The sequence below is a fragment of the Nanorana parkeri genome, unplaced genomic scaffold (genome assembly GCF_000935625.1).
Source record: "Nanorana parkeri isolate BGI_ZX_2015 unplaced genomic scaffold, ASM93562v1 scaffold997, whole genome shotgun sequence".
In the NCBI taxonomy this organism is placed as follows: Eukaryota; Metazoa; Chordata; class Amphibia; order Anura; family Dicroglossidae; genus Nanorana; species Nanorana parkeri.
The window spans coordinates 167,718-186,893 of NW_017307265.1; the positions used below are offsets into that span (position 1 = coordinate 167,718).

At 42.4% G+C, this 19,176-nt stretch overlaps 1 protein-coding gene across 1 annotated transcript in view; it reads left to right on the plus strand.

The window, feature by feature from the left end:
• The window catches only part of WNK2 (WNK lysine deficient protein kinase 2), a 162,387-nt gene that overhangs the window by 44,500 nt on the left and 98,711 nt on the right, over positions 1–19,176 (plus strand). The window contains exons 2-4 of the mRNA XM_018567015.1: positions 11,866–12,038; positions 14,710–14,930; positions 16,422–16,579. Of these exons, the coding sequence (XP_018422517.1) occupies positions 11,866–12,038; positions 14,710–14,930; positions 16,422–16,579 (552 nt within the window). The remainder of the gene's footprint in view (positions 1–11,865; positions 12,039–14,709; positions 14,931–16,421; positions 16,580–19,176) is intronic.

Consider the following 19,176-nt stretch of genomic DNA (forward strand, 5'->3'; position numbering starts at 1 on the left):
TGGATAGTTAGGTGGCAAGACAGCTGCATCTTAGTGGACATACCCTTTAATTATAAGCCATATCATGCTGCCTTCATATTGTTTCTTGGTACGAATGCCTCTGGGTCTTTATTAAAATATACATGCTGACATTTCCTTTTATAATGAGCTGTTCTACAAATCTCTTCCAAAAGTACATATCTGTAGTGTCTTCAACAGCACTTCAGGCTACCGTTCAGCAGGGAGAAGCAATAGGGCTGAAACCGAATAAGGAACATTGTTTTCTAGAGTGCCATCAACTCTCTAGTGAGCTCCATCTTGGAGAGGATCTTCTGGGATTGGGTTTGAGATGAACTCTGGATGCAGCATTTTCTCTCTCGCAGCAGCAGCAATTTAACATCCGTATGACGTATGTGCGTTGGCACTGTGCTTAGTGTTGCTGGAGGAGATGGAAGATTTAATCCCTTGATTTGAGATTGTATCTTTGGGACAAGCATCTGTGTTGCTTGTTATTGAAATCTCCATTTACAATTCTCCATGCAGTTGTAAAAAGTGAGAATTGATAATGTGGGCTGCCTTCTAGTACAGCGCAGTGTGAGATTGTTGCTTTCGGCACTATGCTATACAATAGCATGTGCAACGTGTCTTAAAGGAGAACTCCATGCAGCTTTATTATATCCACATAGTCTATACATATACACGCACATCCACTGAAACATTGCAAGGGATGTAACTATTCCAGGCCCCAAAGCAATATTTAAAGCCCCGCACCTTTTGCACTGTTAACTTGAAGGTTGTTTTGCCATCTGTCTGCATACAATCCTCTTGAGCATATTAATGTTTTATGTGCATTCTCACTTTTTTTGTGTCATCCTGCATTTGACACAAGCAGGGAAGGCCTGATCTATGTGCATTAACCTGCAACAGTTTGAACTGACCTGGAGTTGCCCTGTGATGCATTATGCTGCAATTACGCAGGTGTGGATGTGTCACTTACAATATATGGTTGTCTGACACACCATAACATTGTATAACACCATGAAAGTGCATTTGAAGTGGTGCAGAAACCATGGAGATGCTTCCACTGGTGCAATAGGGAGAGGGGTTTCTAAATGATGGTTGGTGCTTAGTGCTCCTACCACCAGACCATGACTACCCTTGCTAGTCTTTTAAACTCTGAAACATATTTCGAAACACACAGAATAGAACTTGGGGAAACAGACGATTGACCTCCCTAATTCTGCTAAAGCATCTATAAAAGGACAAGACGAGATATGACAAGTGCAGTTGGTTGTCGGTCAACAAGAGTCCGGAATCTAAATGTTGGTGTGGAAAGGTGCAAGTCGTTGTTGTTCTTCCCAGATTGTATAGCCATCTGGGTTTGGGGAAAGTGCCGGTAGCTCTTGGTTAGTCATGGAGGCAGAGGTATGGTCGGGTATGTCCGCTTTGACCAATGCAGATGGCCATAGGTTTGAAGAAGTGCTGTCAATGGCCATTGGCCATGGTACGTTGTAGCTAGGTGTGTGTTAGTCCAGGGGGATAGAAAAGCTTTATTGTATGCAAACTGAAAGGTGTTTCTTTTAGAAGGGATATCTGTAGAAACATAATGTAGTATTAAGTGGTTTTTAAGTGCTATGGTAATGCACTTTTTTACTATATAGAGACATTTTAGGTTGCTTGCATAGTGGATGTTAGCAAAGGGAGCTGGCCTGCAGCTAATCTTGTGTGGCTAACTTCCACACCAACTCAGTTCATACTAAATGTCCCATCTGCAGGCCCATTTATATAGTCCAATGAGATGTTTGCCTTACAAATATTTCATTCCTGCTACTCGCACAATATATCCTGCAGCAAATGTATGCTACGTGTGCTGCCAAGAGTCAGTAACAACATGGGGTGGGTCCACAGTAGAGATAAGCCTGGGCTTGGTGCGAACCCAGTTCACCTGAGCTTGCCCATTCCTCCTCAAAACTGTGACCTGTCGGTAAGGAGGGGGTAGCAGTCACTTTTGAGTGGGGTGGGTCCCCAGTAAAGATGAGCCAGGGCTTGGTGTGAACCCGGGTTGCCTGATTTCCCCAAGCCCCCTCAAAACTGTGACTAGTCGAGAGGAGAGAGTAGCCGTCAGTTTTAATGGGCTTGGTCATACTGGGTTCACACCAAGCCCAGGCTCATAAATAGCCCACAGTATATTCAAGGCAGTGTGTGTGAGCTGCAAAAATAAGAAAAAACTGACAGGCCGGAACAAAATCAGATTATATAAAGAGTAAGCTGTAGGAAGTAATTGTTACATCATGGTGGGGAGTCATCAGTGGGGTGGTAATCTGTGTACTAATGGAGCAATTCAGGCAAAGAGGGGGGTAGGTAAATGACAAGAAAGCCATCAGTCATTTTTCCATGGAGGCTGATGCTGGCCTAATTTTGGGGCTGCATCATGGTAAACTGGTTGGAACATTTTGTGCCAGATCATAGCACTTGGGATGTTGTCTGCATTGAGTGGGTATGCTCTCCATGTGGTTGTGTGGATTTTGTATAGATGCTCAGATTTCTTTCTAACAGTTAAAAAACATATTCATATGTATTGGCTACCCAAATTGTCCTAGTGTGTGTCAGAAAAATCAAACTCTGAACTCCTTCGATTGACCAGAACAAATGTAAATTGATGGGTGTAATATGTGGGTGCTATTTAAAATTCTTGTAATTAATAAATGAATTTAGACCAGCCTGGGCTGTTACGACTCTAAAATGTATACCTTGGGAATAAATTTAGATTCAGTGAATAAACTATATGAACTTTACTGCTATATTTGAAAAGGGTGTTTCTCTGATTTTAAAGAACGACCATAATTGTATTGCCGGGTCTCTCGCCTTGCCGACTTGCAGGTTTTGTCATTATGATCACACTGGTTTGGAAATCAACAGTAGAATAGATCACACGTGGCTATCAAAGTCTCTAAGGAAGGAACATTTTGTTTTTTCTTTTCTGAAGGTGTGATGATGGCACTCGTTACACAATCTCCAGAGAAAAGCCTGTCAAGGTGTCAAGATGAGGATGAAATTGGGTTCTCATCTAATTCAAATTATCTAGTTCTCCAGGGGTGTTGCCAATCTCATGCACAGTAACTTGGACCTTCTGTGCATATACCTGAATTGTAGGAATTGTTGCTGGTTTTTCTTTTGCCCAACTAATGCCTGGGTCCCATTAAATCCATTCATGTCCTGCTAAAAACAAGTGTGTGTGCTTTTTTGTTTTTTTGTTCTTGAAGGTTCTCATTTATCCAGGTCATAGCTAGTAGTAGCTGCTGTATTCATCATTAAATATATACCAATAAATACCAATATTGTTAACTATAATGCTAACAGTAACAGTATTAATGCTATTTTCTTTTTCTAGTTTCCGTTGCAAACTAGAGTTGAAGGCGATCTGTCCTAAAAAAAACCCATTAAAGATCTAGAAGCATTATATATTGAGTGGAAGTTCAGTCTGTCCCCAGTCTTTCTATAGAGACAGACCCGAGTTTTCTGTCACTTGGAAATGTAAAGACATTTGCAAAGTCCAGCTATACAGATGCATCTAAAAGGTCGGAACTATTTTTAGGTATGCTATGTGAATAGGAACACGGAACAAACGGGTTTCCTCAAATTTCAAACGTGGAAATACACTTTAAAAGTCTAGTCATATTTTTCTTTCCCAAACCCTTTAAGTTCTGGTGTCTTTACTCTGTGTTCCTGCTCATTACTTGTCACTTGTAACAGCACCATTCATCATTTCCTTTATTTTTCCTCCCTGGAAGAGTTTTACATCCACATTCTATCACTTGTTTCACCTCTGCAACAACCTCATTCTCACCCATCCTCATTACACGTCCAGCACTTCCAGTTGCATTTCTATAACACTGATCGTTCTGTGCTGAATGAAAAACGCCATCTATAAATATCATTGGCATTGTATAACCAACTAGCCTTGAATTGGATCTAAAAATGACTTGTCTGTGTTTTCTAGGTCAGGGCTCCAATGTGCTTAAGGCAACCTTTACAGCCTTAACTGCTTTATTATATTGTGTTGTTGGCCTTGTTGTAGGAATAATAAATGCTCTATTTTGCTTTACCGTAAAGGATCTCCACCAGAAAAAAAGCCACAAGGATTTGATCAAATTTTGTAGGAGATATCAACTTTTCATTTAAAAGTTAGTGTGCATTGTCCATAGTAGTATAGCTGCTGAAATGTTACAAAGCAAAGAGCCAGCTTGGGAAATGCTGAATTAATTTTAAACAAATGTTGAATTGTAATATTCGAAGAAAGCTCACTTTCTAGAGCTGAGGAAAGTTGAAGTGCAAGCATCGAAGGGTGAGTGAGAATGAGGCACTAGACCCATGAACTTTCCCTTAGTCGAATAGGAGCCATTTGTGGCCTGATGGCTCTGTTGCGGCATCTCGTCACAAAACAGGGGGGGCGGGGGGGCCTCCAAAGGGAGGGGACACCCAGAATGAGAAATGCATGTGAATGAAGACTTTAAAAACAGACAATTGTCTCAAGAAAAAAAAGACCTTGTATTTGCTTCACAAATGGCAACAAGAAGATTTGCACAGCCAATGTGTTTCAGGGGTCAGGAATCCGCTTCATCAGGGCTTAAGCAACTGACAACAGGAAACTTATAATCAACCTACTGCCCCTACAGACAGTCCTATTTCTCAGGCAGGAGTGGAAACTTTGGTGTTTTAAGTTCTTTTACCAGGATTTCAGCATTTGTCAAGTCAAAACAGTTGAAGGCTTTGCAGTAAAACATTCTAAGCAGCCATTTTATGACATTGTGTTGCCCTAATACACCTGGGGGGTGATCTTTTTCTACAGACTCCCCCCTTTTTGTTATACAATGCCTCATTGGAGGCAGGATTTGGTTGCAGAGCTACCTTTCAACTGTATATGGTCTTCTTTTTTCAATCAGATTTTCCTATTCAACTTCACAATTCTTACTTTGATCAATTCCCTGATTAAAAATATTCCCTTATTACTCTTCAGGTTGAATTCTTGCCACATGCATGGGGAGCAAACAGAATATGGAGCAGTTGCCCATTGCAACCAATCAGCCTCTCTTCAGTTTGCTCAGGTAAGATTTGAAAATGAGAGATGCTGATTGGCTGCAGTTCAATTCTGCGCCAGATTGTTGGTAGATCCCCCCCCTCCCCCCCCATTGTGTTTAGCATACAATGATGTGGCTAAAACACACTTGTGCACTGGAGTTGGTGTGCACTGAGATGCGTTTTTTTTAATGAGTTGCAAAAGCCACAATACTTTTCTATATTAGGCCCTTCAGTGTTTTTGTGACATGTAGCATGTTGCACATCAATGTTGCTGTGAACGAGGCCAATTGGAAATTATGGATTTCATCTTGCAATGCATTCCAATGGTCATGTGTGAATGGGCTCTTAGCAATTTATAATGTTGAATATTTCCATCTACTAATCTGCAGATTAAAAGGTACACTTTTAAAAATCTGTCATCTGCTCATGTAAATGGTTGGCTTTAGGACCCGTTCAAACATGTATGCTGTGTTAATGCATGTTACATGGCACATTGCAGTACCATCTTTTTTTAAATGGCTTCTTAATGCACCTAGCCAGTGCATTGTGTTGCATATGCATTTATTGTGCATCAAACATACAGATGTGAACCAAAATTCAAGGTTGCCTTACTGCAATGCACATGCGGTAATAAAGCAGAGAGGTTTGTCTGTGCCCTTAATGCACTCCTCTCCAGCAGAGCATGCTTGCCATTCCTTTACTGCTACTACATTCAGCTCCTGGGATTGAAGAATATAGCCGGCACTGGTGCTTGTTGATTGGCCCAGTGCTGTCACTTGGGGAGAGTAGAATCCTCAGGCCTGTGCAAGCTTAGACCAGAGAGACTGCCTAACGAGCTGGTGACGAGCCTGACTGACTCCCATCACAACTTGCTCTCCGAAGAAATGGGTGTGTTTTGGACCCCCCCCAAATGCATTGGCTACTCTGCTGACCCTAATGGAATATAGTTGTATCTGGACTATTATAATTGTGTGTTGCTTCGAATCTTGCATCTTCTGAGCTTACATAGGGCTGCCTTTTTTTGCTCCTGGAGGTGGAACATTGCAGCAGGGGAACAGAGATATATGGGCAGATGCTCTTCTGTTAGAATCTAAATACTTTATCATGTATTGATACAATTATTCTGGCTTACTTAAAGTGACATTAAACCCTCAGATTTTTTAACATAAAACAATAGTGTAATGTGCGCCTTACTGTAATCATGGTAGTTTCCCTTCTCACTGCTGCTCTTCCTTTTAAATTTGTATCTGTTCTCAAGCTGGTCAGAACTTCTGTTTTGCAGCAGACTGCCTTGTCTCTGAAATGGATACACGGTGTCTGTGTGTAGGTTTGCAACCTGAGCCAGCACTACAGGAAGAGGCCCTGAGCTGAAAAGGGAAGTTCTCCCCAAGCATGAGAAGACATGAGGATTTAAAAGGAAGAGCAGCAGTGAGAAGGGAAACTACCATGATTCCAGTAAGGCACACATTACACTATTGTTTTATGTTAAAAAATCTGAGGGTTTAATGTCCCTTTAAGGAATGTTAACATTTCCCCCTTCTTTTTTTTTTTTTTTCCCCCCCTTTTTTTTTTTTTTTCCCCCCCTTTTTTTTTTTTTTTGTATTTTCCCCTACCTATTTGCTTTGCCTGTGGCCCCCCTGTTTGAGCCAGGGGGTTACAGGTTTTAATGGATTTTCCAGTTTTATTGTACAGTCTTAGGTTAGGTAGTTGACAGGGCAGCAGTTTTGAGGCTTACAGTGGAACTAAACTCCTCTGTACTTCAGCGGTGTGATTTCTGCAAGCTTTCTTGTTGGCACTGACATCTTTGGGGTTAGGTATCTTGAACCATCCATTGGCCAGTCCGAGATGTACACTTCAGTGTACACGCTGATGGCTGCAAGCAGGAAAGGTAAAATCCTTTTATTGCAGAAGCGACAAAGTATGTAATCATAAAAAAAAGGGGGGTTCTTATACTTCCTGTTCTGGAAATTCAAAAGGTAAATGAGGAAATCTCTCCAAACTGAATAAAATTCCCAGGTTAGAGAGGAGTCAAAAATAGGTGTCCCATTGGAGGATTTTCCCTCCCCTCTTGCTCTATTGACAACTCTAAAATTTGGGTTTCTTTCTCACTTTCTATCTCGGGTACAATGGTCGGCAGGATAAATATATATGTGGATCTCCCCAATGGTGACACAGTCCGCAATGAAAAACTTGACAAAGGGTCTTATTCTCCCCTACTCCTATCTAAAGTTGAAAAGGAGATTGCCTTTCCATGCATTTTAAAGGAGAACTATGGGGTTAAAGGTGAACTATGAGATGAGTGATTTCCACTCACCTCATAGTTCTAGCCGACCTGTGACAATGAGACTGTCACAGGTCGGCTCAGTAGATCGGGAGGTGAGCGAACACATACCGGCTGGATTCCCCTCTTCCCGCTCCGATCTGCCAGCGCTGACTGGCGGAACGGACGGGGGCGGGTACAGCTGGCTCTCCTTCTAGATAGGCAGAGCCAGCTATCACTCACACAGCTGGGCGGATCTCGACGATGTAGGGATCCGCTGCGGCGTCTCAGTATACTGCGAGCTGTAGCTCGCGGTATACTGAGCTTAGGGTAACGGGAGGACGCTAGTTTGTGTCCTCCCGTTACCCTAAGGAGAACTATGGGGAAAAACACTGACCCCATAGTTCTCCTTTTAAGGCTTTTCCCCATAGTTCTCCTTAGGGTAACGGGAGGACACAAACTAGCGTCCTCCCGTCACCCTAGGCTCAGTATACCACGAGCTGTAGCCCGCAGTATACTGAGACGCTGCAGCGGATCCCGACAATTATGACTGACAGCTGGCTCTGCCTATCTAGAGGCAGATCCAGCTGTACCCGCCCCCTCCCCCCGCAGAGAGCCGTGACAGGCTCGAGAGGTGAGTGAACACCGGTATGTGTTCGCTCACCTCCCGATCTACTGAGCCGACCTGTGACAGTCTCATTGTCACAGGTCGGCTAGAACTATGAGGTGAGTGAAAAGCACTCGCCTCATAGTTCTCCTTTTTAGGTTAACATTTTACCCCTTGATTTCAAGCTGTCAGACACAGGAAAAGAAAGTAAAGCTAAATAAGGGGGCAAATATAAAAACTTTCATACACATACCTGCAGTCCTGCACAATTATAATTGTACTGAATATTTAGTTCTACTCTTTAAACAACATAATGGCTGGCGTAGCAGGTACAAGTATGTTTCATCAGGGCAGTGATGAGTCTTTTTAGATACTCTGCATACACAGCGGAGTGGGGTTGCAATTATGGATTTACAAATGGTTAATTTATAGCTCCAGGGTCTCCATAAACATTATATAAAGATAAGTTCCCTTCAGCACAGGGAGATCCATCTTTATATAAACTTTTTAGATACTCCTTGTGTTCCATGGGCAGTAATATATTCCAATTCTGGAGGTTTGACACTTAAACAACCTTACTGTATATAGGATATTTGGAACTCTTAGTTACTCATTGTGATTCCGATAACTCATCAATGCTAACACAATTTGGTTACCGCTTCTAAAAAGCGCTGTGGACTGTAGACCTGTAACACTTTCAGAGAGACCTTTTGCCTGCTTTCCACTTATGCATTCCCAGGAGAAAACATTGGCTCTTTAATTTGCTGGTGAAAGCTACACACATCTGTCGACTGAGGCTTTTGTGCTGGAACAGGTTGAATTAAATGAATGCATTATATTATAATGTTTAATACATTTCTAAATGCAGTGTGGTAAGGACAATGTGTGTTGGTCGGCTAAAGCTGAACTTCAAGCAAACATTTAAAAAAAACACATTTGAGAACTGAATTTCCATCCAGTCTTGAGAGCCTGATCCACAGCCAACCTGGAGACCTGATCTTTCTCTGCATTTTTTTAAACCCCTCTCTCTCCTCAAAACCCCCCCCCCAACTGGAAAATGAAGGAGCAGCAATAGACTAAAGGCCTGTGTCAGTGGGCTTGTGTGCATGGATTCTAAGATCCTTCAGATAATCAATGACAGGTTCTTTTGACCTTCATTCAACCTGTTTTAAGCAGGTTTTGCATGCCTATAGACTTCTATGGGGATACAGATCCCATCTAAAGCAAACAAGTCTGTCGTCACGGGCCCGAAGGTCATCAGTTTGCGCTCTCCTCTTGTCGTCATGTTCCTTGATATATGTTTCAGGTAGATGGTAGATCTTTAAATCTAATAGCTTCCTTTTTATTTTTCTTTCTCTCGTTGAGACATATTGTATGTGCTACTGTGCATCACACTGTGACCATTATGGGGGGGTCCTAAGTTTGAAATCAAAGACATCCAAGCCGCTAACATTTCCAGAAGGGCAATAACACAGGCAGCTTCCATATTTTTCTCTGTATAGGTTTCCGTTCCACAGTGGCTATAATGGTCTTTATCTGATAGAGGATTCTGTATAAAGAATATGCTATCTAGTAGGCATCTTCTAAGAAAACATACAGTGACAACAATTTTAAAATGCATACTACACTTGGTTTCCCTTTTGCATAAAACAAAAGTACCTCAAAATGGTTCTGTGCTAGCTCCAGGGTGATGGCAAACATGCATCTAGATAGCATAAATGGGAGCATCGCGCGCTAACGCTGTTAAAGCTGAACTCCACTTCCGATCCTGTTTGGTTGTCCCTTACATATTGTAAGGGTCTAATGCTCATTTAGTCTGGAAAGTGGGGATGTATCGTAGAGGAACACTTGCCTTATTACTTGCTCTTGTAGACTTCTCTGCCAATTCAGGATGGACAACTCGTCCAATGAAGCTGCTCCTCTTCTCCTGTCATGCGGCCGACATCCTTGCGTACAATGCAGGACTGGCGGCCCTGCATTATATGTGAAGATTTTGATGGCCATGCAGGGATTGTTCATGCCTGAAGCAGGATTGAAGAAGACTGGCAGTTCGCCTACATATTATTCTCAGTATGGGTGAGGCAACTATGAGGCATTTGGGTTCCGCTGTGCGGGCAGCAGAGTTTGGCCCAGGCCACAGTAAGGGTCTTGGGTAGATCCCACTATTTTGGTATTCTGAGGGGCTTCGCTATTTGAGTGGCCACCCTCTATGGCTCTAAGTTAAGCACCCAGTCACACCCTTTACTGTAACAAGCAGACGTGTCCTCTCTATCCTAGTTTGTATCTGTAAAAGTAATTATATTGGTCCACTATTCCCGAATCACTGGCTGGCTTGGAGCCCTTTCTGTATGTTGTAAAGTGAAAATTGTATCGTGCCTTGTGAGTGGTGACATACTGACCCTTGAGAATTTTTTTTCTTTCTTTGTGCATGGTTGCCTGGCCTCCGCTTTCCACCAAAACAGAATTCCACACCTTTTAACTACACCATTCACTTGAACTGCTATAATGAGCTGTCTGCTAAACTTGCAAATGCATGATCTTGTAATTTATACTTTTAGGTATTAAGAGCCTATTTTTGTCTAACTTTGTTCTAGTGCGTAATGGTAGGTGGAGTAGGGTGTCTGAAGCAAGAGGAAATTGGAAACTTTCAGGAGGAAAAAGGAAAACCATTGGCCTTTATGCACAGTAGAGATATACCTATTATATGTGATAGGCCAATAATGTGTTGCATGTGTTTTACCTATCAAAATCATTAGAAGCAAAAGACTAAGCAGTTCTTAAGCTGGGTTCACACCTGGGTGTACGGAATATGCGCGTTTGCACCGCGACTTGCGGTAAAAGAAACACACGTTTCCGAGGGCTATCCAGCTGTATCCTAATGGATACGCGCGGCAAATACGCCCCAAAAAAGCTCCTGTACTTCTTTGGGCGTAGGGCATTTTACAGCGCATTGCTACGCGCTGTAAAACGCCCAGCTGTGAACCAGGCCTAAAAGCCACCTATAGTCATGACATTGAACCACATGGTCCAACTAGAGATCCTACACTAAAGCTAAACACAATCCTTTATACAACACGCTAAAGGCAGTCTCTTGTCACATGCAAGCAGTCATTGATGGTATTTTGTCAGCAGTCTTATGAAACAAGGGACTTTTTTCCAGCAGTTTATTTTCTAGCAGGACATGGCAATAGTATTTTGTGTTTTGCGGGTAGGGTCAGCTGTGCAGAAGCTGATAAACTTTTTTGATCAAACTGATCTTTCCAATTGCCCCGATTTTAATTATGGTCAGTAAGAATAAGCTGCAAGTTAAAAGTTGGCAATTAAATCACTCCCACTTATAGTAAGCCACACCCACCTGCGCAGCAGGACACCTTGCACTCCGCATTAGGGCGGGGCCTTCACTCAATCTATTTTGGTGAGCATCAGGTAACACCAGTGAAACACTGGTGGCCTGGGAGATTTAGTTGACACAATAAGTTAAATATCTGCATGTTGTTGCATAGCCCTTGCAACAAGAAAAAAAATCGGGCAACTAATCAATTATGAAAATAATTGTTAGCTGCAGCCCTAAATACAACTATAGTAGGCACCTGAAATCCCACATAATTTGTTAACCAATTCTTTTGTTTCATTCCTGAGCTTGTGTGTGGCCTTTTCTTCTTTCCCTATTATTTAGTTACTTTGCATCATTGCTGTTACCAGTGGAGTATTAGAATACGAATCCAACGACAGATGTTGACATTCTATAAACAATAAAATAAAAATGGGCACTTAATGCAAAATTCTTCTCTTTCCTTCAAGCAATCTTCTCAAAGTTTCTATATTTTACCTACACAACCTCTTGTGGATTTTATAGGTTTCAGAATGTGTTGACAGGGTGCCTCTGAAATCTAGGGTACTTGGTGCATTGCAATGACTCATCTTCTGTTACTTTCCACAGGATCGTAAATTAACAAAAGTTGAGAGGCAGCGATTTAAAGAGGAGGCGGAAATGCTGAAAGGTTTGCAACATCCAAACATTGTGAGGTTTTACGACTTCTGGGAATCCTGCCTGAAGGGGAAGAAATGCATTGTCTTGGTGACTGAGCTCATGACATCGGGGACACTGAAAACGTGAGTTCAGATAATACAGACGGACTTGTCTGTAGGCCGGTAATTGTAAAATACCGCTCATGTTAACATCAAATAGCTGCTAGAAACATTCATAACTACATATGGAACTATTCCCTGATGTGATATTTTTCATTGCATTTATACTCCCTGCGAAGCTAAATACTGTCTATTACAGTTGCATGCTAAAGTTTGGACACCCCTAGCCAAATAACGGTGTTAAAGAAACATATTTGCATATTTTACACGGTTATATATTTTTTTAAACATTTAAAACAGATGAACAAAGACTGTAGTAATTGTGACGTGTAAAAGTTTGACCCCCTAGTATGTCATTATTTACCAACATCCTCCTATGGTACAGGTAATGGCTTCTAAGTGCCTTTTGTATTAAATTATTATTAAAGGCAGTGCGTTTTTTACCTTAAAGGAGAATGATAGGGTGAGTAAAAAAACACTCATCCCCATAATTCAAGCCGAGCTCTGATACTGAAGTTGTCACAGGTCAGCTCTATTGATCGGGAAGTCAGCGATCACATGGTGCCGATTGTGGACTTCTCAATCCTCTCCTCGCCTCTCCCTGCAGAGAGCAGTGTTTCCCACCTCCATTTCTCTAGCGCTGACTGGAGTAATGGATGGGAGAGGGGGCAGGCACAGCTTGCTCTGCCTCTAGAGCGGCAGAGCAAGCTGTCAATCAGCCAGTGGGGTGGATCTTGACAGTATTATCGGGATCTGTCCCAGCTGTGGCGCGGCTGTGTGCACTCAGTATAATGCGTACAATAGCCCGCTATATACTGAGTTTTGGGTCACCGGAGGACATTGGTATATGTCCACCTGTGATCCTTAAGAGAACTGTGGCCAAAAAGGGTTAGGCCAAAGTTATCCTTATTTAATGCATTCTCTACATTAATGTAAAAACCCCCCCAACCTGTCAGCACCACTTGTCCCCGCTGGCATTCTCTAAAGTGATCCTCTGTCCCGAGCTTCCTGGTTGCAGGGGAGGAGATTGAGTGCAGAGGAGCCATAGGTTCCTGTTGCTGTCAATCAACCTATTGGGCAGAGAGGAACCCGATAGAGAACCAGGAACTGCACATCTTTCATTAAAACAAAGATTTTTACAAGTACGGTCCTATTTAAACAACATTTTTTTTTTTTTTTTTTTTTTTTTTATTAAACTTTTAATATCTCTTTTAAGCTAATAAAGAGTCTTTCAGTTCTTGTAAGGATGTTTGCCCACTCTACTTGCACATCACTTCTAATTCCAAGATATTCTTGTATGCACATTTTGAGGTATGTTAAAGGAGAACTATGAGGTGAGTGATTTTCACTCAACCTCATAGTTCGAGCCCACATGTGACAAACTGTCACACGTCGGCCCAATAGATTGGGAAGTGAGTGAACACATACCGTCGCTCGCTCACTTCTCGATCTTGTCCCTGCAGAGAGCTGTGACTATCACTAATCACGCAACTGGGTGGATCTCAACAGTAATGTCTGGATCCGTTTCACAGCTCTTGTTTCCAAAAGGACTCTAGCTTATCTAGTTTATCCTGTCTTCAAATATTGTTATTTTTAATGGGTCGCAGATGAGGCTTCCAACTGATGGACTATTCTATGTTGATAATGCTTGTGCAGACAATGCTGCAGTATGGAACAGTGCAACACCACGACTGTGTGGGCCAAACTTTCCTGCCTGTCCTTTGCAGTCATGTGAGGGTTTGCTTTCTGGCCAGCATATCAGCAGTCCTCCTAAGAGTGAAAGCCAAAGATCTGGTAGACCAAAGAAAACTTAATCGGTCAACAAGAAATGACAGACAAATGTCCTTGTTGACAATATGGACAGTGGAAATTGCAAGCTGGAAGCATTTTGTTTTGTGTTTTTAGTGTGTGGTTTTTGTTTTTTTAACAACCCTCTGCAATGCTTTGTTGGCATCAATTATCTTTTCAGGGCTTCACGCATTTGCTTAAAAGAGCCCATGGTTGTTGAGTAAGAGCAAAAAGTTTGGACACTCAGAGATTTTCTTAAGCTCTACAATTGTCATCTTGAAGGCTGCTAATTTCTGTTAAGGCCTAATGAGGTAATTGGGTTTAGAAACCTTGAAAAAAACAGTGTTTATGACTGAACAAGTGGAAGGGCGTTCTAACTTTTCTGTATGTCCCAATTACTTTTTTTTTTCCTAAGTTTTTTTTTAAATGCAACTGCAAATATGTGGTTTCTCCCAGTTAATTTTGTAATTGGAAAGTAGGAAACTTCTAACTAAAAAATTTAATTTGGCCAGGGATGCCCAAACTTTAACATGCAACGGTTTTGTCTTTAATTTAAGGCTAAAGTAGGAGTGGTAGGAAGTAGGCTGTGCAAGGCAAATAATTCCCCCACACAAACAAACTCAATCTTTTCCCCTCTGATCTAAAATGTTCTTGATATATGTTAATGTGGTATAAATGTTATTTTTTGTTTGGAAACATTCAGTTCATTGGTTTGTCCATAGGTCTCAGCGTTTCTCTTTCCAATATGTTTTTTTTTTCTTGGGAAAAAAGATAACGGTTTAAAAATGAAATCCCGTAAGCAGCATTATATCTGCCTTAACTCCGAATCATTCTGTATTAGGTTTTTATAGTCTGTCTTGTACTTGTTCCCATTTTGATTTCTCTGTCCATGCTATTTTCTTTTCAGATACTTGAAAAGATTTAAGGTCATGAAGCCAAAGGTTCTGCGCAGCTGGTGTCGGCAAATTCTTAAAGGCTTGCACTTTCTTCATACGCGAACTCCTCCAATAATCCATCGGGATTTAAAATGTGATAACATTTTTATAACTGGGCCAACTGGCTCTGTGAAGATCGGAGATCTGGGCCTGGCTACCTTGAAACGAGCCTCTTTTGCTAAAAGTGTTATAGGTAACAAATGTTTTTGGGTTTGAGGTGCATGTCTGAGATAGATGGGAGGCAAGGCAAGAGCCTTTTTAAAGAGGACCTAACTCTAGGAGCTTTGCCCACAAGACAGGCAGAGGGGAAATTACTTGTGAATGATATTGGCTGTTGACTCCATGTAGCTGTTCCTTTTCCACATTACTGACTTACCATGCCTTGTTCTGCACTGTGTGTAAAGGCAGCAGCCATCTTAGGTAGTAGAGGAATAGGGATTGCTTCCTCGGATCAAATCTGTCCTTGATGACTGGTGGTCTGAAAACTAATTAAATAATATTCAAGAAGCAGCAGAAGAGGGTCACAAAGAACAGCTCCAGAGAATGAATGATACAGAAGCAGGGAAATAGTGCAGATTCCTCTCCATTAAGCAGCACAGCAGGACTGTCACCAAATCTCACTTCAAATCTGGTAAGATTAGCAGTCAGAGGCAACAATGGCTTATACATCACATTGCACCTATGAGACAGTATGCAAAATAGTGCCTGGGAACCCTCACATACCAGGAAGTACATCCTGGGCACAGATAACATGTTCTCTATAACATAGCAAAGCTTTACTTGTTTGAGTCTTGAAAGAAGAGGGATTAAAATAAAAAGTTATACTCTCTAAACCTCGAAGCAGGCTGACTTAGATCAGTCTTTCCAGCTTCTCTTCCACTCTGCTCCAGTGGGCTAAGGATCTTTGGGTCATCATGTCGAATGCAATGTGTATTGGACATGAGGATGTCGAGGGATATATCACTGCAGCGGAAGAGGCGACAGGATGGAGGGAGCACTTTAACAGCCAGTTGGCTATGAGGTTCATGTGAGTATAACTTTAATTTACACGCTGGGCGAAAATGATCGCTTAACCCTTGCAGTTCGGGGGTAGCCACACTGCAAGGGTTAAGAATAATCTTTCCTGGAGTTCTTCTTTAAGGCTCTGTTCACCTCTGTGCATTAAGGTAACACACTAAACAAGTGTGATTGACGTTGTTTTCTATGAATTTGCCATTCATTTTGGATGGTACTAAAAAGCACCTCACCAGAACACCTGACTTGTGCATTTTAGTGCACCACAATTTTGGTCCACTGTGTTGGCAGCCCATTCAACATTTTTAACTTTTCAGACTAAAATCTATGTTGTGTTCCACTGGCGGCCCATGCAAAATCAATTGGCTGTATTAGCCTAACGCACATTAATGCAGCCCAGTGGACCAGCGCTATTGGGCCTTAAAATAGACCTCCAGCCAAAACCAAGAGTTCTTTAGTGCAATATAGGAAGCAGTTCAACATATTCTCTGTCAATATTTTACATTTATTTTGCTACTTTTATGGGGACTGTTGTCTTTTGTAAACTATGCAATTGTTGCTCAAATAGAAATGATTATGGGTTTATAAAATGTATTAGGACAATGATAAGTCGTTTGTAATGAAGAAACCTCTTGTATAAAAGATAACTGTGATCTTTGTTTATGGGCAGGAACCCCCGAGTTTATGGCACCTGAAATGTATGAAGAACATTATGATGAATCTGTGGATGTGTATGCTTTTGGAATGTGCATGTTGGAAATGGCTACCTCAGAATACCCGTACTCTGAATGCCAGAATGCTGCTCAAATATACCGCAAAGTCACCAGTGTAAGTACCATGTAAATCCATCTTTTAAGGTTGGTGAGTTACCGGCGATTTTCAGTGTCCATCACTCTCCCTCGGTTTGTTCCATCCTCTCTCTCTTATGCTCTTTCCCTCTGTCTCTTTCTGTCCATAATGAAGTCACAAACAGCAGTGCAAACGTTTCTGGAGTTCTCACCTTTTTCACCCTGTTTAAGTTAAACCTGCACTGAGTGAATATTGGGGATGCCATTGCTGACCTCTGCAAATGCTTTGACTGTTTTGCTGATTCACTGGTTTCATTACGTTCTAAAGCACTGACCTCTGAACAAATATTCAATTTAGGAGTTCTGACTGTCTAATCTACATGCATGAAGTCAGAGATATCAAGGTAATCAGCATTTTCAGAAGGATGTCAAATGATGGGCCCCATATATTTTAGAATCTGTTGGCCTCATGCACATGGCCATACAACATACAGATCAGAGGTATTTCTCTGCTTGGGACAGTGGCGGAACTACCGCCGGTGCGAGGGCTCGGGGCCTGAGGCTGTTGGGGGGGCCCAGTGGGGTAAGGTCCAGGGCACCCCCACAGCCAGGCCGGTGATCGATCAAAAGTACCGGGCGCTACCGCAAGGCAAGCGGCCGCCCGAGGGCCCTGATGGGGTGAGGGAAGCGGTTGCGGTCCTTGCGGCGAGCTTAGAACGGTCAGGTGGTGGAAGAGGAGGGGCCGAGGCGCGACCGGAGGCGGGGCTATGTCGGGCCGAGTGAGACGCGACCCGTCCGCGGCCGCCCCAAGCAAGCTGACATGGCAGATCGATCATCATGGTAGATGCTGCATCATGGAGGCTCCAGGGCTGTCACTGTGGACAGCGAGCGGCACTTTCCTGCTCATCCAGTGTGGGCTCTGCAAGAGCAGGGCATCTGACCAGGCTGAGGCTGCACCAACTAGGGCAACAGCAACAAGCAGGTAGGTGGGCCTGGGGAGGGTTTATCATAAGGGCTTGTTCAAACCGAAAGCGGTGCGTTCCAGAGCGGTAGCTGCTAAGTACCAGGGCGGCATGGCAGAGGCAACATTAGAGACCGCTGGGGGGGGGTCTTGGGCCAGTGTGATCCGATCCCGCACCCCCCCCCCCTGTCTTGGGAGGGGGGCCCAAGATAAAATCTTGCACCAGGGCCCTTTGGTTATTAGGTCCGCCATTGGCTTGGGAGTTATGGCTATGCCAGGCAGCTGCTTACAGCCAGCTTACAAATCGGTGACAAGCTGGCTGATGCCACAGCTGTACAGGTATATACACAAATCCTGTTGTTTAAATGCATACCAGACTTGCGCACTGCCACAAACTCAGACCCTTCAGGGCAGTTTGTAAGCCTGGGGCATATGTAAGTTGCAGTATGCATGAAAACAATAGTATTTGCATATATAAATATTGTAATGTCTGCCTGGGTATAGTTTTACTTTAATATATGTTAATGCTCTCATCATCTAGAAGTAAGCAAATCTTACTAATTCACTAAATGCATGAATAGAAAACTTTCCAAATAAAGGAAACCTGCCATGAGACATACTGTACATACAGTAGGCGGCCATTGCTGACCACCATCTCAAGATTATTATTGTCGGTGGATGCATACTGGTTCTGGGTATATAACTCCGGTTTGTTTTAATTGAGGATCGTGCATGTCTTCCTCTTAATCAGCTAATAGGTTAAAAGGTGGCAGGTGCATTTTAATAAATCAGTGTGGCTCAGTTATAAATGCTAAAAGAAGGAAATCTCTAGAATGACCACATACCCAAGGGTCTTACTGCATTGGAACCATCCGATAAAAAGGACATTTGGGGAAGTTAATGCAGCATCAATTTGGATGTGCCATTGCAAAACAGATTATCTCATGCAGTTATGGTGTGGCACAGATGTTTCTGTAACCTTCCTCCCTGAGCTGTACTAAATTCTTTCATCCCTAGATACATCCGTCATCTTATGTTGGCCTGTAGGGTCATAGTTAATGGATCTGGCCATATGCTTCCAGCAAGTTTAGCTGTATTTCCCTGTATTTGAAAGCAAATGGATTCCCAATGGGCATCTAATGTAAAGAGCAACACAATCGAGTAACTATGAATTAGCAGATAGTCACTCTTCTATCATAGTAAATAAGCACACTGCACAAAGTCATTTTAAAATGACAAGATACCTTTTAAAAGAAACCTCTTGGCTACATCAATCTGTCCTGGCTAACAATAATGTTAAAATTAAGGAATCCTTCGGAGCCTGCAAATTCCTTTTATAGATCTCATCAACCTGTTTCTGTATACTGGAATCCTTGGATCCCAGGTATACAATACACACATGGCCTAGACTTTTGCTTGACCTGCCACTTGCAATGTCTGCCCATTAATATTGCAATGTGAGTGATTGCATGTAATCTAAAATGTAAGGCATTTATTTATCTTTATCGTGCAGCTTCCCTGATCAACCAATATGTTATGTTGCACTAAAGGAATCTTAATAGTGGTACTATGCAGTATTCTCCCTTAGTTGCTTTAAACTATGCCACTTTAAAAGGTAACTACTCGTACCGCCCAATGCTCAGATACTTACCCCGATACAGAACATCAGGTCAGAG